The sequence below is a fragment of the Phocoena sinus genome, chromosome 18, assembly GCF_008692025.1.
Source record: "Phocoena sinus isolate mPhoSin1 chromosome 18, mPhoSin1.pri, whole genome shotgun sequence".
NCBI lineage: Eukaryota > Metazoa > Chordata > Mammalia > Artiodactyla > Phocoenidae > Phocoena > Phocoena sinus.
The window spans coordinates 7,893,287-7,910,832 of NC_045780.1; the positions used below are offsets into that span (position 1 = coordinate 7,893,287).

A 17,546-nucleotide genomic window follows, 5' to 3' on the forward strand; every position below is an offset into this window, starting at 1 on the left:
GAGATAAACAAAAACAGAATATTAAATACCCAGAAGCAGAATTTAAATGGTGTTTGAGGTTAAATCTCTCCTCTCTTCTTAGAACTTAATGAATGATTTGGGCTCTGCATTTGCCTTGGCATGTGTGTGTGCGTGTGTGTATAAAAAGTGAGAAAGCAGATCATACCCTAGTGAACATAAATTAAATGGGGGCACTAAGCTCCTTTGTTCTGCTGGGTTGGCCATGTTCGCTGTAAGGAGGAGACAGCCCTGAAGTGACGGATTGGGAAGACTTGCATTCATTCGTTCAGTCACTCACGTGGGTAAATATTTATTGACCTTCTGTGTGCTGGCTGTGTTCTAGATTTGGGGGCAAACAGTACATAAAACCACATATTCCTGCCTTCATGGGGCTTACATTAAACTGATATATAAGACAAGCAGTAAACAAATGAGTATATATTATGTCAGTGGTGGTAAGTGCTCTGGAGGAGAATAAAGCAGAGGCAAGGGCGGGGGCAGTGGTGGGCTTTTCTCTCGGGAGCCACATACAACACCTGCTGGCATCTCAGCTCCCACAGAGAGGTTCATTTGTATTTCACCCTGCCTTCTGAAACGTCATCCTGGAGGTGGGAATGATTAAACCACGTTAGTCGTTTGCCTCTTAGCGTGAATATGTGTCAGATTATCTCCTTTGAACAAATGTTAGTTGAGAGAGAATTTGAGGTAGTGGATGTCTGGGGATGGGGTGGGAGGGATCAGAGGTATCGGGATGGGTGGCGTTGTCTCCTGCTTCTGAGTAGGACCTCCTGCTACTCAGGGACTACCCCCAACCCCCATGGGGCTTGCACTGCATTACTGTTCCTTGGAATTGCCTGGCCGGCCCTTCAGTACCTTCCTGCTCCATGGCATTGCTCGTTTTTTCCCTGGGAATGCTAATTGGAGAAAGCAAACTCTACGAAATGCTTTCCTCTTAGCTTTTCAGGAGAAGTGCATTGTAAAATTAAGGCATTATTCTTTGCCTGGTTAACCTTCCTGACCGTTGGGTTTATCATTTTGCTTTCTATTTTCCACATGTTACTGTCAGGTTACTATTATTACGATTTTTAATGTGGAGCCTGGATGTGTCTCTAGGGATGTCTTTGTCTGTTTACACGCTCCGACTTGAAACATTAAATCATTCTAAATGGGGAATGATTCTAATTCCTCCCGCTCCCCTGGCCCCGTGGCTTCAGCAGGGTTCTGGTAACGCTCCCCTGCGTGCGTGGAGCAGTATATGCGGCGTGCTGCTGACCCGAAACCGCTGAGACGGAAAGCTTGCCCCAGATTTAGCTCTGCAGCCCGCCAGGCTCCGGCAGGGATGTGAGAGTAGGAATTTGTACTTCTTCCTGCTCGATTCTCAGCAATTCCCCTTTGCTTCAGAAGGCACCAGAATCCAGGTTTCTAAGAAGTTGTATTCCATATGCATCTATCTTGTGGTTTGTAGCTACAGACACGAATGGTATACTCAGATCCTATCTCCGTTGATGTAGTATTTCCTTAGCTGGTAGCCTAAGCATGTTGCCTTCACACCGATGGATAATCTTCAGTCTGGAGAAAGGCAGCCTGCGGTACTAGTTTGTAGCAATTGCAGGTGCTTTTAAAAATGAGCAAAATTGATCATGTTAAACTATGATTTTTTCCCCCATTTGAAGTAAAACTGTTGACTATGAGAATGAACCCTTATTGCTGATTTTAATGTAAAAATGTTTCTCTCTTTTTCCAGCTTTTGCTTTGGTTTCTAAAGATGTGAAGAAGGAGGTCAAACAGTCTAAGGTACGAATTGTAAAGTCAAATCTATTCCTCCTGAGATTTGTCTGTATTTTCTTTAATAGGAGCTGTAATGATTTCATCTTTCAATGAATTAATGAAATGTTGGTTAACACAGATTTTTGAACCCAAGCAGCAACTTACAGATAGGTTTGCTTTAAAAAAAAAAAAAAAATCCTTTATAGTTAAGGCAGATCCACTTGATTTTAAATTTCATTTTAAGAAAAAAGGTGCTTGGTTATGAAGCTAGACATTTTAGAAGTCTTGCTTGGATACCGTAGTTTTCTCCAGTCTTACTGCGTCTTAACCTTGGCCTTAATTTTCCCAGCCTGTGAAAGGATTCTGCTGTGTCAGGGTCACCTGAGCATCCCTCACCTTGAAGGTGGCACCGTCTGAGAGGGCATCCTGGGGATTGGTCAAGAGACCCCAAAGGTGACTGCCAGGCTCCTTGCACAGTCAGAACCCGAAACCAAGACGTGGGGGACCCATGGAGAGGGGATAGCACTTTTCCAAAGCTCAGAGCTACTCCTTTGCCATCATTGGTCGCATTCAAGAACTGCATCTAAATTTTACCATTTGGGGTTGCGTTAGATCAGTTTAGCATATGAGAGAGAGAATATTTTAAAAATATGAGTTTTTTGGGTTTTTTTTGCGGTATGCGGGCCTCTCACTGTTGTGGCCTCTCCCGTTGCAGAGCACAGGCTCCGGACACGCAGGCCCAGCGGCCATGGCCCACGGGCCCAGCCGCCACGTGGCCTGTGGGATCTTCCCGGACCGGGGCACGAACCCACGTCCCCTGCATCAGCAGGCGGACTCTCAACCGCTGCGCCACCAGGGAAGCCCATGAGTTGTTTTTGTCACATTAATTAAGGCTCAGTTGACTCTATTTTTTTACCTCGCAATTTAGTATAAAAGCATTTTTAAATAGAACGTTTCTTTTACCATCAGAGTATGACTGTGCTAACTATGCCATGGGATCCCTAAATGCGAATAATAATTCCTTACGGTTTTAAGATTCTTTGTGATTAATAAAGCGTTTTCAGGCATTTCATTTCATTTGATTTTCTCAGTGATCATGTTTTTGCTAAGCAAAGCGGACATTCGCATGGAGAGCAGAGAAAATTTACCCTTGGAGAAGTTAAGTGATTTGATCGAGGTCACGTGACTGTTAAAAGGTGAAGTTAGAATCCAAATTTTCAGACTCCTTGAATTTTTCACACTGCAATTTTGTATTACATTGTCACGTGCATTGCCACGTGTGTGTTTGGCAGTAATGAGGCTCATTTATAATGAACTTAAGGGTTATTAATAGGGAATTAAAATTTTGTGTAATAGATTTAGAAATTATAGCCCATTCTTTCAAATGGAGGTTTTTACTAATCTTTTCAAAAGAGGAAATATATATATATATTTGGCCTTAAATACATATATAAATAGAATAGAGATAAGGTGAGTCCTATATCTTAGTGTCATGTCTCATGCAAAAGTATTAAAGCCCTTGAAAAATGCCATCAACCCCATCTGTGCTTAGGTCCGCAGAGCCGAAAAGCCATTAATCCAATGAGGAGCGGCAGTGATAAAATGTCCACTGTAGCCCATACCCAAGGCTGGGAGATGGAGGAGAATCAATTTGTCCAAGGTCATCTGTAGATGAACCTGAGATAGGAGTTAAGGCTCTTTCCAATAACCGCATGCATCCTGGATTATCATTAGTTTATCACTCTCAGCAGAACCGATCGGGATCTGACACTGCTGCCCAGAAGGCCGCCTTCCGTCCTGCTCACTGCACTGCTCGCTTTGGTCAAGGGCTCTGGTTCCCTAGAACTAGGCCAGCCCTGCTCAGGGCTGGGGTCCTTCCCCAGACCGATCAGATTCGCTGGTTGGCATCTGGTGGCTTCGTACCAGAATCCCGAGGCTGCCAGTGCCGTGTCATCCTGCCCGGGGCTTGCCCTCTGGCCCAGACTCCCCTCCTGGGCTCCTGGCCCCTGGCTCTGTCAGATTCTGACCCACCCCAGCTTTCCGTGGAGCCTGCCTACCCAGGTTGGGGCTCAAGCTGCTACCTCAGCCAAGCCACCAAACTGTCTTCCAGTTGCACGTTTGCCCGGCCTTACATTCTGTGCTGGCTTGTGATCCTGGACCCTGTGGGACGTAGGCTTAGAGCGGGCTCTGGAGCCAAACTGCTGTGGTTCACGGCCCTTCTACAACCCTGACACCCTGTGGGACTCACCAAACCTCACTGAGCTCATCGTCCTCGTCTGTAAGACGGGGTAACAGGACTGCCCTCAAAAAGCTGTTTTGAAGATGAAGTGGGTGTGTGTGTCCACCACTTAGAGCAGTGCCAGTTCCTGTTTAAATGTTGACCTGCTATAACAGCAAGAAATGTCTTATGCAACCTTTCAAGAGGTACCCACACAGATCAAAGTAACGGAGGAACCATAGACCTTCCTGCTTTTATCAGTTAAATGTCTTTTCTGGCGGTTGTTGACTTCATATGAAGCGGATGAGGAGGAGGATAAAAAGGGTAGGAGTTAATAATTACTGAGCGTTTGCTTTGGGCAGACATTATGCCATCTAACGAAACCCTCACAACAACCCTGGCAAGTAGGTCTTGTAGTTGTGATTCCTATTTCACTGAAACCGAGCCCTGAACTAGTGCATGGTAGAGGCAGAATTAGAGCACGGGCCCAGCTTACAACAAATGACCACATCTGATTCATTCATTTTATTCGAGATCTAGGGGGTGGTGACTGTTTGCGACCAAGTAGAAGATGCCAGTTTACGTCTCTTTCTTCTTAAAAGATGTCATAACAAATTCTTTGAGGTTGTTTTATCTTCTTTTAATGAAGGATTTATAAACTGAGCATCGCATATATGGATTGCAAATGTTGAAATCTATCGTGCCTTAAAAATAAAACCTGCACGGAAGGGTGACTTGGATTTGTCTTTTCCTGGCCAGGGTAGGAGCTGTCTGGGGAGTAGATGCCCTGGTAGCAAATGTCATTCCTGTCTGAGTAGCAATCCCGTTGACTTAGAAAACTTTGACAGTGAGCACATTTTGATGGGTATTGATAGTCAGTGTCAGAAACAGAGATAATGAAACAAACCGTGTGTTTCTTCTTGGGAAGAGCTAAGCCTTTTCACGAGGGAAGCTGGAGACAGAATTGTAAATGTTCTGTCAATTCGTTCATTTAGTCTCATTTTCTTTCTCAAAGGGGAAATTACTGCAGACCATTCTGGTTCCGTTTCAGTTCACCTCATGCAAGTATTTCTTGGATATTTTATTTTTACAGTTTACACGTCCTAGCTATTGTGTCAGGCAGTCGGAGCCGCAGTGCTTAATAACAGATAGAAAGCTGTGGAATTTTGGTTGATTTTCTTTGATTTTACCAGGGCATCTGGTAGAAAGTCCAGTTCCTGTTCCAGCTTGTTTAGTCTGGAATCGCTGAGTTCAGGATAGTTTTTGTGTTCTACTTGTGGATAAAGGTGACTTTTATTGTAGGTATTGCTCTTAGTGTACTCTCAAAATATATTTCCATCTAATGACACGTATTTTCTGAAGAATGCCTCTGGAGGAGGACCGGGCACGCGTTACCAGTGGGTGTAAGGAAGGAACGCCGGAAAGGAGACAGAGACCTGGATTTTAATCCTGGCTCTGTGGCTGGAATGGCTGTTGGAGGTTGGGCAAATCCTGTATCTTTCTGAGCCTCCCTTGCTTCCAAAAGGGGAGTGTTGGATTGGATCATCTCCCGTGCTATTTTTAAAAAAATTGTGGTAAAATACACAACATAAAATTTACCATTTTAACCTTTTTTTTTTTTTTCGGTACGCGGGCCTCTCACTGCTGTGGCCTCTCCCGTTGCGGAGCACAGGCTCAGCGGCCATGGCTCACGGGCCTAGCCGCTCTGCGGCATGTGGGATCTTCCCGGACCGGGGCACGAACCCGTGTCCCCTGCATCGGCAGGCGGACTCCCAACCACTGTGCCACCAGGGAAGCCATTTTAACCATTTTTAAATGTACAGTTCAGTGGTGTTAAGTATATTCATACTGTTGCACAAGCAGTCTCCAGGACTCTTTTCACCCTGCAAAACTGAACCTCTGCACCCAGTAAGCCACAATTCTCCATCCCCCTCCCCCAGCCCCCCACCACCCTGCCTTCCATCTCTGTGAATTCAGTGGTCCTAGGTACCTGATGTAAATGGAGTCATACCGTCTCTGTCTCTTTATAACTGGCCTATTTCACTTAGCATAATGTCCTCGAGGTTCGTCCATATTGTAGCAGATGTCAGAATTCCCTTCCTTTCTAAGGCCGTTGTATGGAGGGACCAAATTTTCTTCATCCATTCTAGTGCTATTTTTAAATCGAAAATCTCCAATTTTCCGTTATCCTCATCTGGCAGCCAAAGCTGTGGCCTGGCAAGGAGAAGGCAGCCTGGCCCCAGGGGAAGCCGAGGGTTCCCTCCCCGAGCGCAGGCCATGCTCCTGGCCAGAGGGGCAGTGAGTTCACACGCGCTAACCTAGGACGATAGCCTGGCTCTGCTTCAGCACATGTAGGGAAGTGGCTTGAGCTTTCCACTCTTCTTTTTTTTTTTTTGCAATACACGGGCCTCTCACTGTTGTGGCCCCTCCTGTTGCGGAGCGCAGGCTCAGCGGCCATGGCTCATGGGCCCAGCCGCTCCGCAGCATGTGGGATCCTCCCGGACCGGGGCACGAACCCATGTCCCCTGCATCGGCAGGTGGACTCTCAACCACTGCGCCACCAGGGAAGCCCTCCAGTCTTCTTTAGTGGCTCTTCTGAAAAGAGTTTTATCAGGATTAGGTAAAGTGTCACTTGATCCCGAGGTACAGCAAATCAGTACGTAACTCTGAGGTTCTTCTCGACTCGGTGGTATTTCTGTTCTTGAGACAAAGATAATTTCAGAAAATGCTACCGAAGGTGGCCGCTCCCCTGTGTTCCTCCCCCTCTCCCCATCTGCTGTCACGGTCCCTTCTGCATCCTAAGAGGACACTTCTCTGTGGCAGTGTCTTGGCTTTTAAGCTGTTCCAGTTTTGGTGATAAAGGCTCACAACTGCACTTCTTGTTGCGGTCTGTGAAGAAGATGGAGGGGTATTTGCCACCGTCCATTTATCATAATTATAGCATGTACCGTTGCAAATGGAAAGGGGCAGTTAGAGAGAAAATTCCTTCTTCCAGAGAAGACAATGAAAGTGGCAGATTTAGCTGCTGACACTCTGTGCTTTGTCAGAGAAGTCTTTGAAGAGCTCCTCCCTGATTTAATCAGGATCAGGATCAGGTACTTCTGTGCTCATGTGCCCACGTCCATATTTCTGCGTCTGAAGCTCTGCAGCTCTGAGATGTCCCTTCTGTGCTCATGAAAGCTCATGAGCCCGAGGCTGACCCTCTCCACGGTCCTACTCAGGCCCTCAGGGCTGCTTCTCAGGTAGGAGAGAACACGGTGGTGTCATTCTTTTTTTTTTTAGATGTACCACGCAAGCACAATATTTATTTATTTATTTTCTGGCTGCGCTGAATCTTCGTTGCGGCGCGTGGGCTTCTCTAGTTGTGACGCACGGGCTCAGTAGTTGAGGTGCGCAGGCTTAGTTCCCCCGCGGCGTGTGGGATCTTAGTTCCCCAACCAGGGATCGAACCCACGTCCCCTGCATTGGTAGGAGGATTCTTAACCACTGGACCACCAGGGAAGTCCTGGTGGTGTCATTCTTGACGGCAGTACGTCTGAACCCCCAAAATGTTAAATATGATAATTAGTAGAGCCCGTTTACCTGAGGAACACACAACTAGAATTGGTACTATCGCTGACGTATTTGTAATGCTTAGCATTTACAAGTTTTTAAAATTAACCCTCCCAAGAGCATCATGAACCATCTTACTCGGGAAGAGCGAGCCTCACCTCAATTCAGTGACGTGCTCAGGATCACATCAGAGAGGAACGGCCCCATAGGAATCTTCTGCTGTGATGCAGAAGTATTGATATGTTGTTGCTGCCCACCCCCCCCCACGCTTAATTTTGGTCTCTTTCTTTAGGGAAGCATTTCTAAGCTCTCATTTTCAATGTCTACCCCCAAATGTTAATATGTACCATACATATGTATTTGGTGTATTGCTAGTTTTGTTATGTGACGAGATTTATCTTTTTCTCTTTTATTTAAAATACAGAATTTGGAGAAAAGTGGTATATCAGAGAAAAATGACGTAGGTGAGTAATGATTTCTTTTTTAACTTAAGAGTATGTATCCAGGTGTACTCCTTGTAAATTATGTTTCAGTGAAGTGAATTTTCCTTTCTGATTTTATTTATGGGATAAATATTGTTGTCCAAATAGGCCGTCTTTGGCCCAGCCCGGTGTTTGCCCTCATGAAGACACAGGGAGAACACTTTTCAGATTGACATATTGGAAGTAACAGCTAATATGTTGGATTAAATTCCCTCGGCCACAGTTCACTGAGTTGCCAATAAGGACAGATTCCCATGCCAGGGGGGCCGCTGTGAGGGTGCGGAGACAAATGAGACAGAGGCTGTTCTTAGGGTGGCACACTTCGCGGGATGAAGGGTCAGCTGTGGCCTTTGCTCACGTGCCCTCCGCTTGGAGCCGGGTCGCCACTGCTGACCTGCAGGCAGCATGCCCGTCCCCTTCGGGTCAGCTTGGCAGCCGCGTCTTCTTTTAAAACATGGGGCGAGGCCGCTCCTGGCTGCCTTGCAGACACACTGTACCCGCCTCACAGCCCATCAGCCCTCATGTCTGCACTCCCTTTTACACACATCTTTCTCCCCACGTATAGTGAGCATCTTCAGGGGTGTGACCATGAGTTCGGATTTGGATTCCGTGGGCAGCGGGCCCCAGGGTGTTGATGGGAGGGCAGGGCCGCGCCTCTGTGTGTTGGGTCTCTTCCTAGAGGGTGTGAACTTGATCATTGTCAGTCATCCCAGGGTGGGCCATGGAGACCTGGGAGGTGGGCCTTTGGACGGGGTAAAGGGACGCTTTCCTTCCTAGGCCCTCCTTGCCTGGGCCTGGGTTCTGAGGCGTCTAGAAGGCAGGAGAGGCCCCCCTCCGGGTGGCAGGGTAGGATGGCCTGTGCTGGACCTGGGTGTGCGGGGACCACAGGGGGTGGGCTGGAGTCTTCGGATCAGAGAGCAGCAGTGTTTAAGGAGCCACGGGGGTTCATTGCTCTGCCTTTCCTGCATTACAACACCCTGTGTGGCTGAGCCTCTACTCACGGGAGGAGACTTAAAATCCTCAGAGATTTTACCTCTGCGGCCGAGCCTTAGGCATTTGGGCATTTGGCTGTGTGTTGATTCTGTGGGAGCTGGTGGGCCTCCTCGTAGTAAGTGGTTCTTAAATGAACAATGGCCCTGATCTGGAATGTGGTCTTGAACGTACCTGGGGAGCTGCCTGAGCAAGTGAATCTACAGTCTCCAAGTTGCAAATGGCAAATCCAGTGATAACTGAACTTGAAAAACGACTCAGGGAGCTTATTTGCTACACTCTTAACGTCAGTCTGCAGGACCGGGATGGCGGTGGGGCTACGAAAGCAGCCATCCCAGCAGAATCGGTGCCTGGATCCTGGTCTCACAGTGCTCAGGGCTGGGTGACCGACTCCAAGCGTGGGGCGGTCTTTTTTCCTCTTTTGACTCATTGCCTAATCAGGACATTCACTGGTGACCATGGTTCTCACCAAGTACGACATCCCTCCGGTGGCTCTTCCCGTGTGTGTGTGTGTCCATCCCCCAGCCTGAAGTCCCAGGCACTTGTTATGCAGCTTTTGTCAGAAGACCATCACATTGATTTCACATCGGAAAAACACCAGCGTGAGATAATTTTTGACCGGGAGAGATTAGTACTTAGTGGAATGGTTGGTGCATGGTATATACTCAGAAATGGGAGAATTAGAGAACCTTTGATTGCTTTTTCTTTTTGTGAATTTTTGAATTGTATTTTATTTACTTTTTTGTACAGGAGGTTCTTATTAGTTATCCATTTTATACAAATTAGTGTATATACGTCAATCCCAATCTACCAATTCATCCCACCGCCCCCCCCCCAACTGCTTTCCCCCCTTGGTGTCCATACGTTTCTTCTCTACATCTGTGTCTCAATTTCTGCCCTGCAAACCAGTTCATCTGTACCATTTTTCTAGGTTCCACATATATGTGTTAATATACGATATTTGTTTTCCTCTTTCTGACTTACTTCACTCTATGACAGTCTCTAGATCCATCTACGTCTCTACAAATGACTCAATTTCGTCCCTTTTTATGGCTGAGTAATATTCCATTGTATATATGTACCACATCTTCTTTATCCATTCATCTGTCGATGGGCATTTAGGTTGCTTCCATGACCTGGCTATTGTAAATAGTGCTGCAATGAACATTAGGGTGCATGTGTCTTGTTTTTTTTTTTAGTGGTACGTGGGCCTCTGACTGCTGTGGCCTCTCCCGCTGTGGAGCACAGGCTCTGGATGGGCAGGCTCAGCGGCCATGGCTCATGGGCCCAGCCACTCTGCGGCATGTGGGATCCTTCCGGACCGGGGCATGAACCCGTGTCCCCTGCATCGGCAGGCAGACTCTCAACCACTGCGCCACCAGGGAAGCCCGCATGTGTCTTTTTGAATTATGGTTTTCTCAGGGTATATGCCCAGTAGTGGGATTGCTGGGTCATATGGTAGTTCTATTTTTAGTTTTCTAAGGAAGCTCCGTACTGTTCTCCATAGTGGCTGTATCAATTTACATTCCCACCAACAGTGCAAGAGGGTTCCCTTTTCTCCACCCTCTCCAGCATTTGTTGTTTGTAGATTTTCTGATGATGCCCATTCTAACTGGTGTGAGGTGGTTCCTCACTGTAGTTTTGATCCGCATTTCTCTAATAATTAGTGATGTTCAGCAGCTTGTCATGTGCTTCTAGGCCATCTATATGTCTTCTTTGGAGAAATGTCTATTTAAGTCTTCTGCCCATTTTTGAATTGGGTTATTAGTTTTTTTAATATTGAGCTGCATGAGCTGTTTGTATATTTTGGAGATTAATCCTTTGTCTGTTGATTCGTTTGCAAATATTTTCTTCAATTCTGAGGGTTGTCCTTTTGTCTTGTTTGTAGTTTCCTTTGCTGTGCAAAAGCTTTTAAGTTTCATTAGGTCCCATTTGTTTATTTTTGTTTTTATTTCCATTACTCTAGGAGGTGGATCAAAAAAGATCTTGCTGTGATTTATGTCAAAGAATGTCTTCCTGTGTTTTCCTCTAAGAGTTTTATAGTATCGGTCTTACATTTAGGTCTCTAATCCATTTGGAGTTTATTTTTTGTGTATGGTGTTAGGGAGTGTTCTAATTTCATTCTTCTACATGTAGGTGTCCAGTTTCCCCCGCACCACTTATTGAAGAGACTGTCTTTTCTCCATTGTATATCCTTGCCTCCTTTGTCATGGATTAGTTGACCATAGATGTGTGAGTTTATCTTTGGGCTTTCTATCCTGTGCCATTGATCTATATTTCTGTTTTTGTGCCAGTACCATATTGTCTTGATTACTGTAGCTTTGTAGTATAGTCTGAAGTCAGGGAATCTGATTCCTCCAGCTCCGTTTTTTTCCCTCAAGATCGCTTTGGCTATTTGGGGTCTTTTGTGTCTCCATACAAATTTTAAGAATTTTTTTTCTAGTTCTGTAAAAATGCCATTGGTAATTTGATAGGGATTGCATTGAACCTGTAGATTGCATTGGGTAGTATAGTCATTTTCAGTGTTTATTCTTCCAATCGAACATGGTATATCTCTCCGACTGTTCGTATCATCTTTAATTTCTTTCATCAGTGTCTTATAGTTTTCTGAGTACAGGTCTTTTGTCTCCCTAGGTAGGTTTAGTCCTAGGTATTTTATTCTTTTTGTTGCTGTGGTAAATAGGAGTGTTTCCTTAATTTCTCTTTCAGATTTTTCATCATTAGTGTATAGGAATGCAAGAGATTTCTGTGCATTAATGTTGTATCCTGCAACTTTACCAAATTCATTGATTAGCTCTAGTGGTTTTCTGGTGGCATCTTTAGAATTCTTTATGTATAGTATCATGTCATCTGCAAACACTGACAGCTTTACTTCTTCTTTTCCGATTTGTATTCCTTTTATTTCCTTTTTTTCTCTGATTGCCATGACTAGGACTTCCAAAACTCTGTTGAATAATAGTGGTGAGAGTGGACATCCTTGTCTTGTTCCTGATCTTAGTGGAAATGCTTTCAGTTTTTCACCATTGAGAATGATGCTTGCTGTGGGTTTGTCATATATGGCCTTTATTATGTTGAGGTAGGTTCACTCTATGCCCACTTTATGGAGAGTTTTTATCATAAATATGTGTTGAATTTTGTCAAAAGCTTTCTCTGCATCTATTGTGATGATCATATGGTTTTTCTTCTTCAATTTGTTAATATGGTGTATCACATTGATTTGCATATATTGAAGAATCCTTGCATCCCTGGGATAAATCCCACTTGATCGTGGTGTATGATCCTTTTAATGTGTTGTTGGGTTCAGTTTGCTAGTATTTTGTTGAGGATTTTTGTATCTATATTCATCAGTGATAGTGGTCTGTAATTTTCTTTTTCTGTAGTATCTTTGTCTGGTTTTGGTATCAGGGTGATGGTGGCCTCATAGAATGAGTTTGGGGGTGTTCCTTCCTCTGCAATTTTTTGGAAGAGTTTGAGAAGGTTGGGTGTTAGCTCTTCTGTGAATGTTTGATAGAATTCACCTGTGAAGCCCTCTGGTCCTGGACTTTTGTTGGAAGATTTTTAATCACAGTTTCAATTTCATTACTTGTGATTGGTCTGTTCATATTTTCTGTTTCTTCCTGGTTCAGTCTTGGAAGTTATACCTTTCTAAGAATTTGTCCATTTCTTCCAGGTTGTCCATTTTATTGGCATAGAGTTGCTTGTAGTAGTCTCTTAGGATGCTTTGTATTTCTGAGTGTCCGTTGTAACTTCTCCTTTTTCATTTCTAATTTTATTGATTTGTGTCCTCTCCCTCGTTTTCTTGATGAGTCTGGTTAATGGTTTATCAATTTAGTTTATCTTCTCAAAGAACCAGCTTTTAGTTTTATTGATCTTTGCTATTGTTTTCTTTGTTTCTGTTTCATTTATTTCTGCTCTGATCTTTATGATTTCTTTCCTTCTGCTAACTTCAGGTTTTGTTTGTTCTTCTTTCTCTGGTTCCTCTAGGTGTAAGGTTAGATTGTTTATTTGAGATGTTTGTCGTTTCTTGAAGTAGGATTGTATTGCTATAAACTTCCCTCTTAGAACTGCTTTTGCTGCATCCTGTAGGTTTTGGATCGTCGTGTTTTCATTGTCATTTGTCTCTAGGTATGTTTTGATTTCCTCTTTGATTTCTTCAGTGATCTCTTAGTTGTTTAGTAATGTATTGTTTAGCCCCCATGTGTTTGTCTTTTTTACATTTTTTTCCCCCGTAATTGATTTCTGATCTCATAGTGTTGCGGTCAGAAAAGATGCTTGATATGATTTCAATTTTCTTAAATTTACTGAGGTTTGATTTGTGTCCCAAGATGTGATCTATCCTAGAGAATGTTCCGTGCGCCCTGAGAAGAAAGTGTAATCTGCTGTTTTTGGATGGAATGTCCTATAAATATCAATTAAATCTATCTGGTCCATTGTGTCATTTAAAGCTTGTGTTTCCTTATTAATTTTCTGTTTGGATGATCTGTCCATTGGTGTAAGTGAGGTGTGAAAGTCCCCCACTATTATTGCGTTACTGTCGGTTTCCTCTTTTAGAGATGTTAGCAGTTGCCTTATGTATTGAGGTGCTCCTGTGTTGGGTGCATATATATTTATAATTGTTATATCTTCTTCTTGGATTGATCCCTTGATCATTACGTAATGTCCTTCCTTGTCTCTTGTAACATTCTTTATTTTAAAGTCTATTTTGTCTAATATGAGTATTGTTATTCCAGCTTTCTTTTGATTTCCTTTTGCGTGGAATATCTTTTTCCATCCCCTCATTTTCAGTCTGTATGTGTCCCTAGGTCTGAAGTGGGTCTCTTGTAGACAGCATATAGATGGATCTTTTTATTGTATCCATTCAGCCAGTCTGTGTCTTTTGGTTGGAGCATTTAATCCATTCACGTTTAAGGTAGTTATCAATATGTATGTTCGTATTTCCATTTTCTTAATTGTTTTGGGTTTGTTTTTGTAGGTCCCTTTCTTTTCTTGTGTTTCCCACTTGAAGAAGTTCCTTTACAATTTGTTGTAGAGCTGGTTTGGTGGTGCTGAATTCTCTTAGCTTTTGCTCGTCAGTAAAGCTTTTGATTTCTCCATCGAATCTGAATGAAATCCTTGCTGGGTAGAGTTGGGTAGAGTAATCTTGGTTGGTTCTTCCCTTTCATCACCTTAAGTATATCATGCCACTCCCTTCTGGCTTCCTTAAGTATATCATGCCACTCCCTTCTGGCTTGTAGAGTTTCTGCTCAGAAATCAGCTGTTAACCTTACTGGAGTTCCCTTGTATGTTATTTGTCATTTTGCCCTTGCTGCTTTCAATAATTTTTCTTTGTCTTTAATTTTTGCCAACTTGATTACCGTGTGTCTCGGTGTGTTTCTCCTTGGCTTTATCCTGCCTGGGATTCTCTTCACTTCCTGGACTTGGGTGGCTATTTCCTTTCCCATGTTAGGGAAGTTTTCAACTGTAATCTCTTCAAATATTTTCTTGGGTTCTTTCTCTCTCTCTTCTCCTTCTGGGACCCCTATAATCTGAAAGTTGTTGCATTTAATGTTTCCCAGAGGTCTCTTAGGCTGTCTTCATTTCTTTTCATTCTTTTTTCTTTATTCTGTTCTGCAGCAGCAAATTCCACCATTCTGTCTTCCAGGTCACTTATCTGTTCTTCTGCCTCAGTTATTCTGCTGTTGATTCCTTCTAGTGTAGTTTTCATTTCAGTTATTGTATTGTTCATCTCTGTTTGTTCATTCTTTAATTCTTTTAGGTCTTTGTTAAACATTTCTTGCATCTTCTCGATCTTTGCCTCCATTCTTTTCCTGAGGTCCTGGATCATCTTCACTATCATTATTCTGAATTCTTTTTCTGGAAGGTTGCCTATCTCCACTTCATTTAGTTGTTTTTTTGGGGTTTTATCTTGTTCCTTCATCTGGTACATAGCCCTCTGCCTTTTCATCTTGTCTGTCATCCTGTGAATGTGCTTTTTCCACAGGCTGCAGGATTGTAGCTCTTCTTGCTTCTGCTGCCTGCCCTCTGGTGGATGAGTCTGTCTAAGGGGCTTGATGGGAGGGACTGGTGGTGGATAGAGCTGGCTGTTGCTCTGGTGGGCAGAGCTCAGTAAAACTTTAATCTCATTGTCTGCTGATGGGTGGGGCTCGGTTCCCTCCCTGTTGGTTGTTTGGCCTGAGGCGAACCAACACTGGAGCCTACCCAGGCTCTTTGGTGGGGTAATGGTGGACTCTGGGAGGGCTCATGCCAAGGAGTACTTCCCAGAACTTCTGCTGCCCGTGTCCTTGTCCTCACGGTGAGCCACAGCCACCCGCTGCCTTGTCAGGAGACCGTCCAACACTAGCAGGTAGGTCTGGTTCAGTCTCCTATGGGGTCACTGCTCCTTCCCCTGAGTCCTGATGTGCACAGTACTTTGTGTGTGCCCTCCAAGAGTGGAGTCTCTGTTTCCCCCAGTCCTGTCGAAGTCCTGCAATCAAATCCCACTAGCCTTCAAAGTCTGATTCTCTAGGAATTCCTCCTCCTGTTGCTGGACCCCCAGGTTGAGAAGCCTGACATGGGGCTCAGAACCTTCAGTCCAGTGGGTGGACTTCTGTGGTATAAGTGTTCTCCAGTTTGTGAGTCACCCACCCAGCGGTTATGGGATTTGATTTTACTGTGATTGCGCCCCTCCTGCCGTCTCACTGCGGCTTCTCTTTTGTCTTTGGATGTGGGGTATCTTTTCTGGTGAGTTCCAGTGTCTTCCTGTCGATGATTGTTCAGCAGTTAGTTGTGATTCCGGTGCTCTCACAGGAGGGAGTGAGCGCACGTCCTTCTACTCCAGCATCTTGAACCAATGACTGGTGGGTGGCGCAGTGGTTAAGAATCTGCCTGCCAATGCAGGGCACACGGGTTCGAGCCCTGGCCCTGGAAGATCCCACATGCCATGGAGCAGCTAAGCCTGTGTGCCACAACTACTGAGCCCGTGTGCCACAACTACTGAAGCCTGTGTGCCCAGAGCCCACGCTGCACAACAAAAGCCACCACAATGAGAAGCCCGCACACGGCAATGAAGAGTAGCCCCCGCTCGCCGCTACCAGAGATAGCCTGTGCACAGCAACGAAGACCTAACACAGCTAAAAATAAATAATTTATAAAAAAGAAAAAAAAAAAGAAAAGGATAGCTTTATTGCTTTGCTAGCAAAGGGAGACACACTGGGCTTCTGCCTCAAAGAACTGTGTGTCCCCACCTTTGATTGCTTTCCTCTTCACAGAAGAGTTAATCCTCCTACAGGGCTCCCTCTGTAGCCATCTCTGGTCCTGTTTCCTGAAAGTTCTACAGCTACCGTCAGCTTTAACACCGAGTGGGTCCTCGCTGTATCCTTGACTATCTTCCCTTCTCGCCCGTCACACTCATCATTATTGTCAGGCACTTAGTGTGTGACCCATTTATCACTCATTTCTGGAGGAGATACAGTGACAATCTGTCTTGAGTTGTGACTGTGTTTGCTCAAGGCACATTGCAGGGTTTAGGGAAGTATCAGCAAAGGGATGGGGAAATAGTGGAATCATCTTATTTGGTTCCACTGACCAGGCAGTGAGAGCTTAAGAGTCAAGTGGTTGAACGGCATGAACAGAGAAGACAACCCGGAGATCTAGACTCAGCCAGAATGCGATGCAGTCCAGGAGGGCTTAGGATGTATGTCAGGAAATATTTCCTGGTGCCGATATATAAAGAACAGCAGGAATTTAAGAACCAAACTGTACTATGCTGGTTCTTTCCTGGATTGGGGGTAGGGCTGAACGTGGTCATCGTTCATTGTGTCAGGGTTGTAGGACCTGGGTACACCTTTCCGCTTTTGCCTCATACAGGTAACTCCAGCACACGCACGCCGTTCCTTACCTCACCGTACAGCCTCCCCTAACTGTAATACTTTCAGGGCCCAACACTCCATTTGCTGTCCCGAACCTTCACTGCTCTCTCTGTTGGAAAAGTCGTCCCTGGGTGTCCCCAGGACTTGGTGTCCTCACCACATCCTCTGGGGAGGCTCTGCTATCTGGGGTCCCAGAGCGCTCTGGAGCTCTTCCCCAGTTTGAAAGCTGTTAGTCTATAGACCCGGCCTCGTTGCGTGGCACATAGATCCTTCCTGATCTGATCTGGCTGACGCAGCCTTCCTCTCTAACTTTATCACTGACTGTTCCCTTCATCCTTTTCTCAGAAATGCCCGATAAACTCCCTGGTCACTTCTCAGGGCTGCTACCAAGATAAGGTGGGCTGTGGGCTCTGTATAACTCTCTTCTTTCTGCCACTGATCTGCTACCTTGTGCCTGAGTCTGTAGGAAACTGTGTCTTATTTTTTTTTACTTTTTAAATGTTTATTTCATTTCAATTTTTTATGTTAATTTTAATATTTTATTTTTTTGGCCGCACTGTGCACATGTGAGATCTTAGTTCCCCGACTAGGGATTGAACCCGTGCCCCCTGCAGTGGAAGTGCGGAGTCTTAACCCCTGGACCACTAGGGAAGTCCCACTGCTGCATTTTAGAGGAAACTCAGGAAACAC

At 44.8% G+C, this 17,546-nt stretch overlaps 1 protein-coding gene across 1 annotated transcript in view; it reads left to right on the top strand.

The window, feature by feature from the left end:
* The window catches only part of B3GLCT (beta 3-glucosyltransferase), a 107,088-nt gene that overhangs the window by 12,450 nt on the left and 77,092 nt on the right, over nucleotides 1-17,546 (top strand). Inside the window, exons 2-3 of the mRNA XM_032610845.1 lie at nucleotides 1,745-1,794; nucleotides 7,962-8,001. Of these exons, the coding sequence (XP_032466736.1) occupies nucleotides 1,745-1,794; nucleotides 7,962-8,001 (90 nt within the window). The remainder of the gene's footprint in view (nucleotides 1-1,744; nucleotides 1,795-7,961; nucleotides 8,002-17,546) is intronic.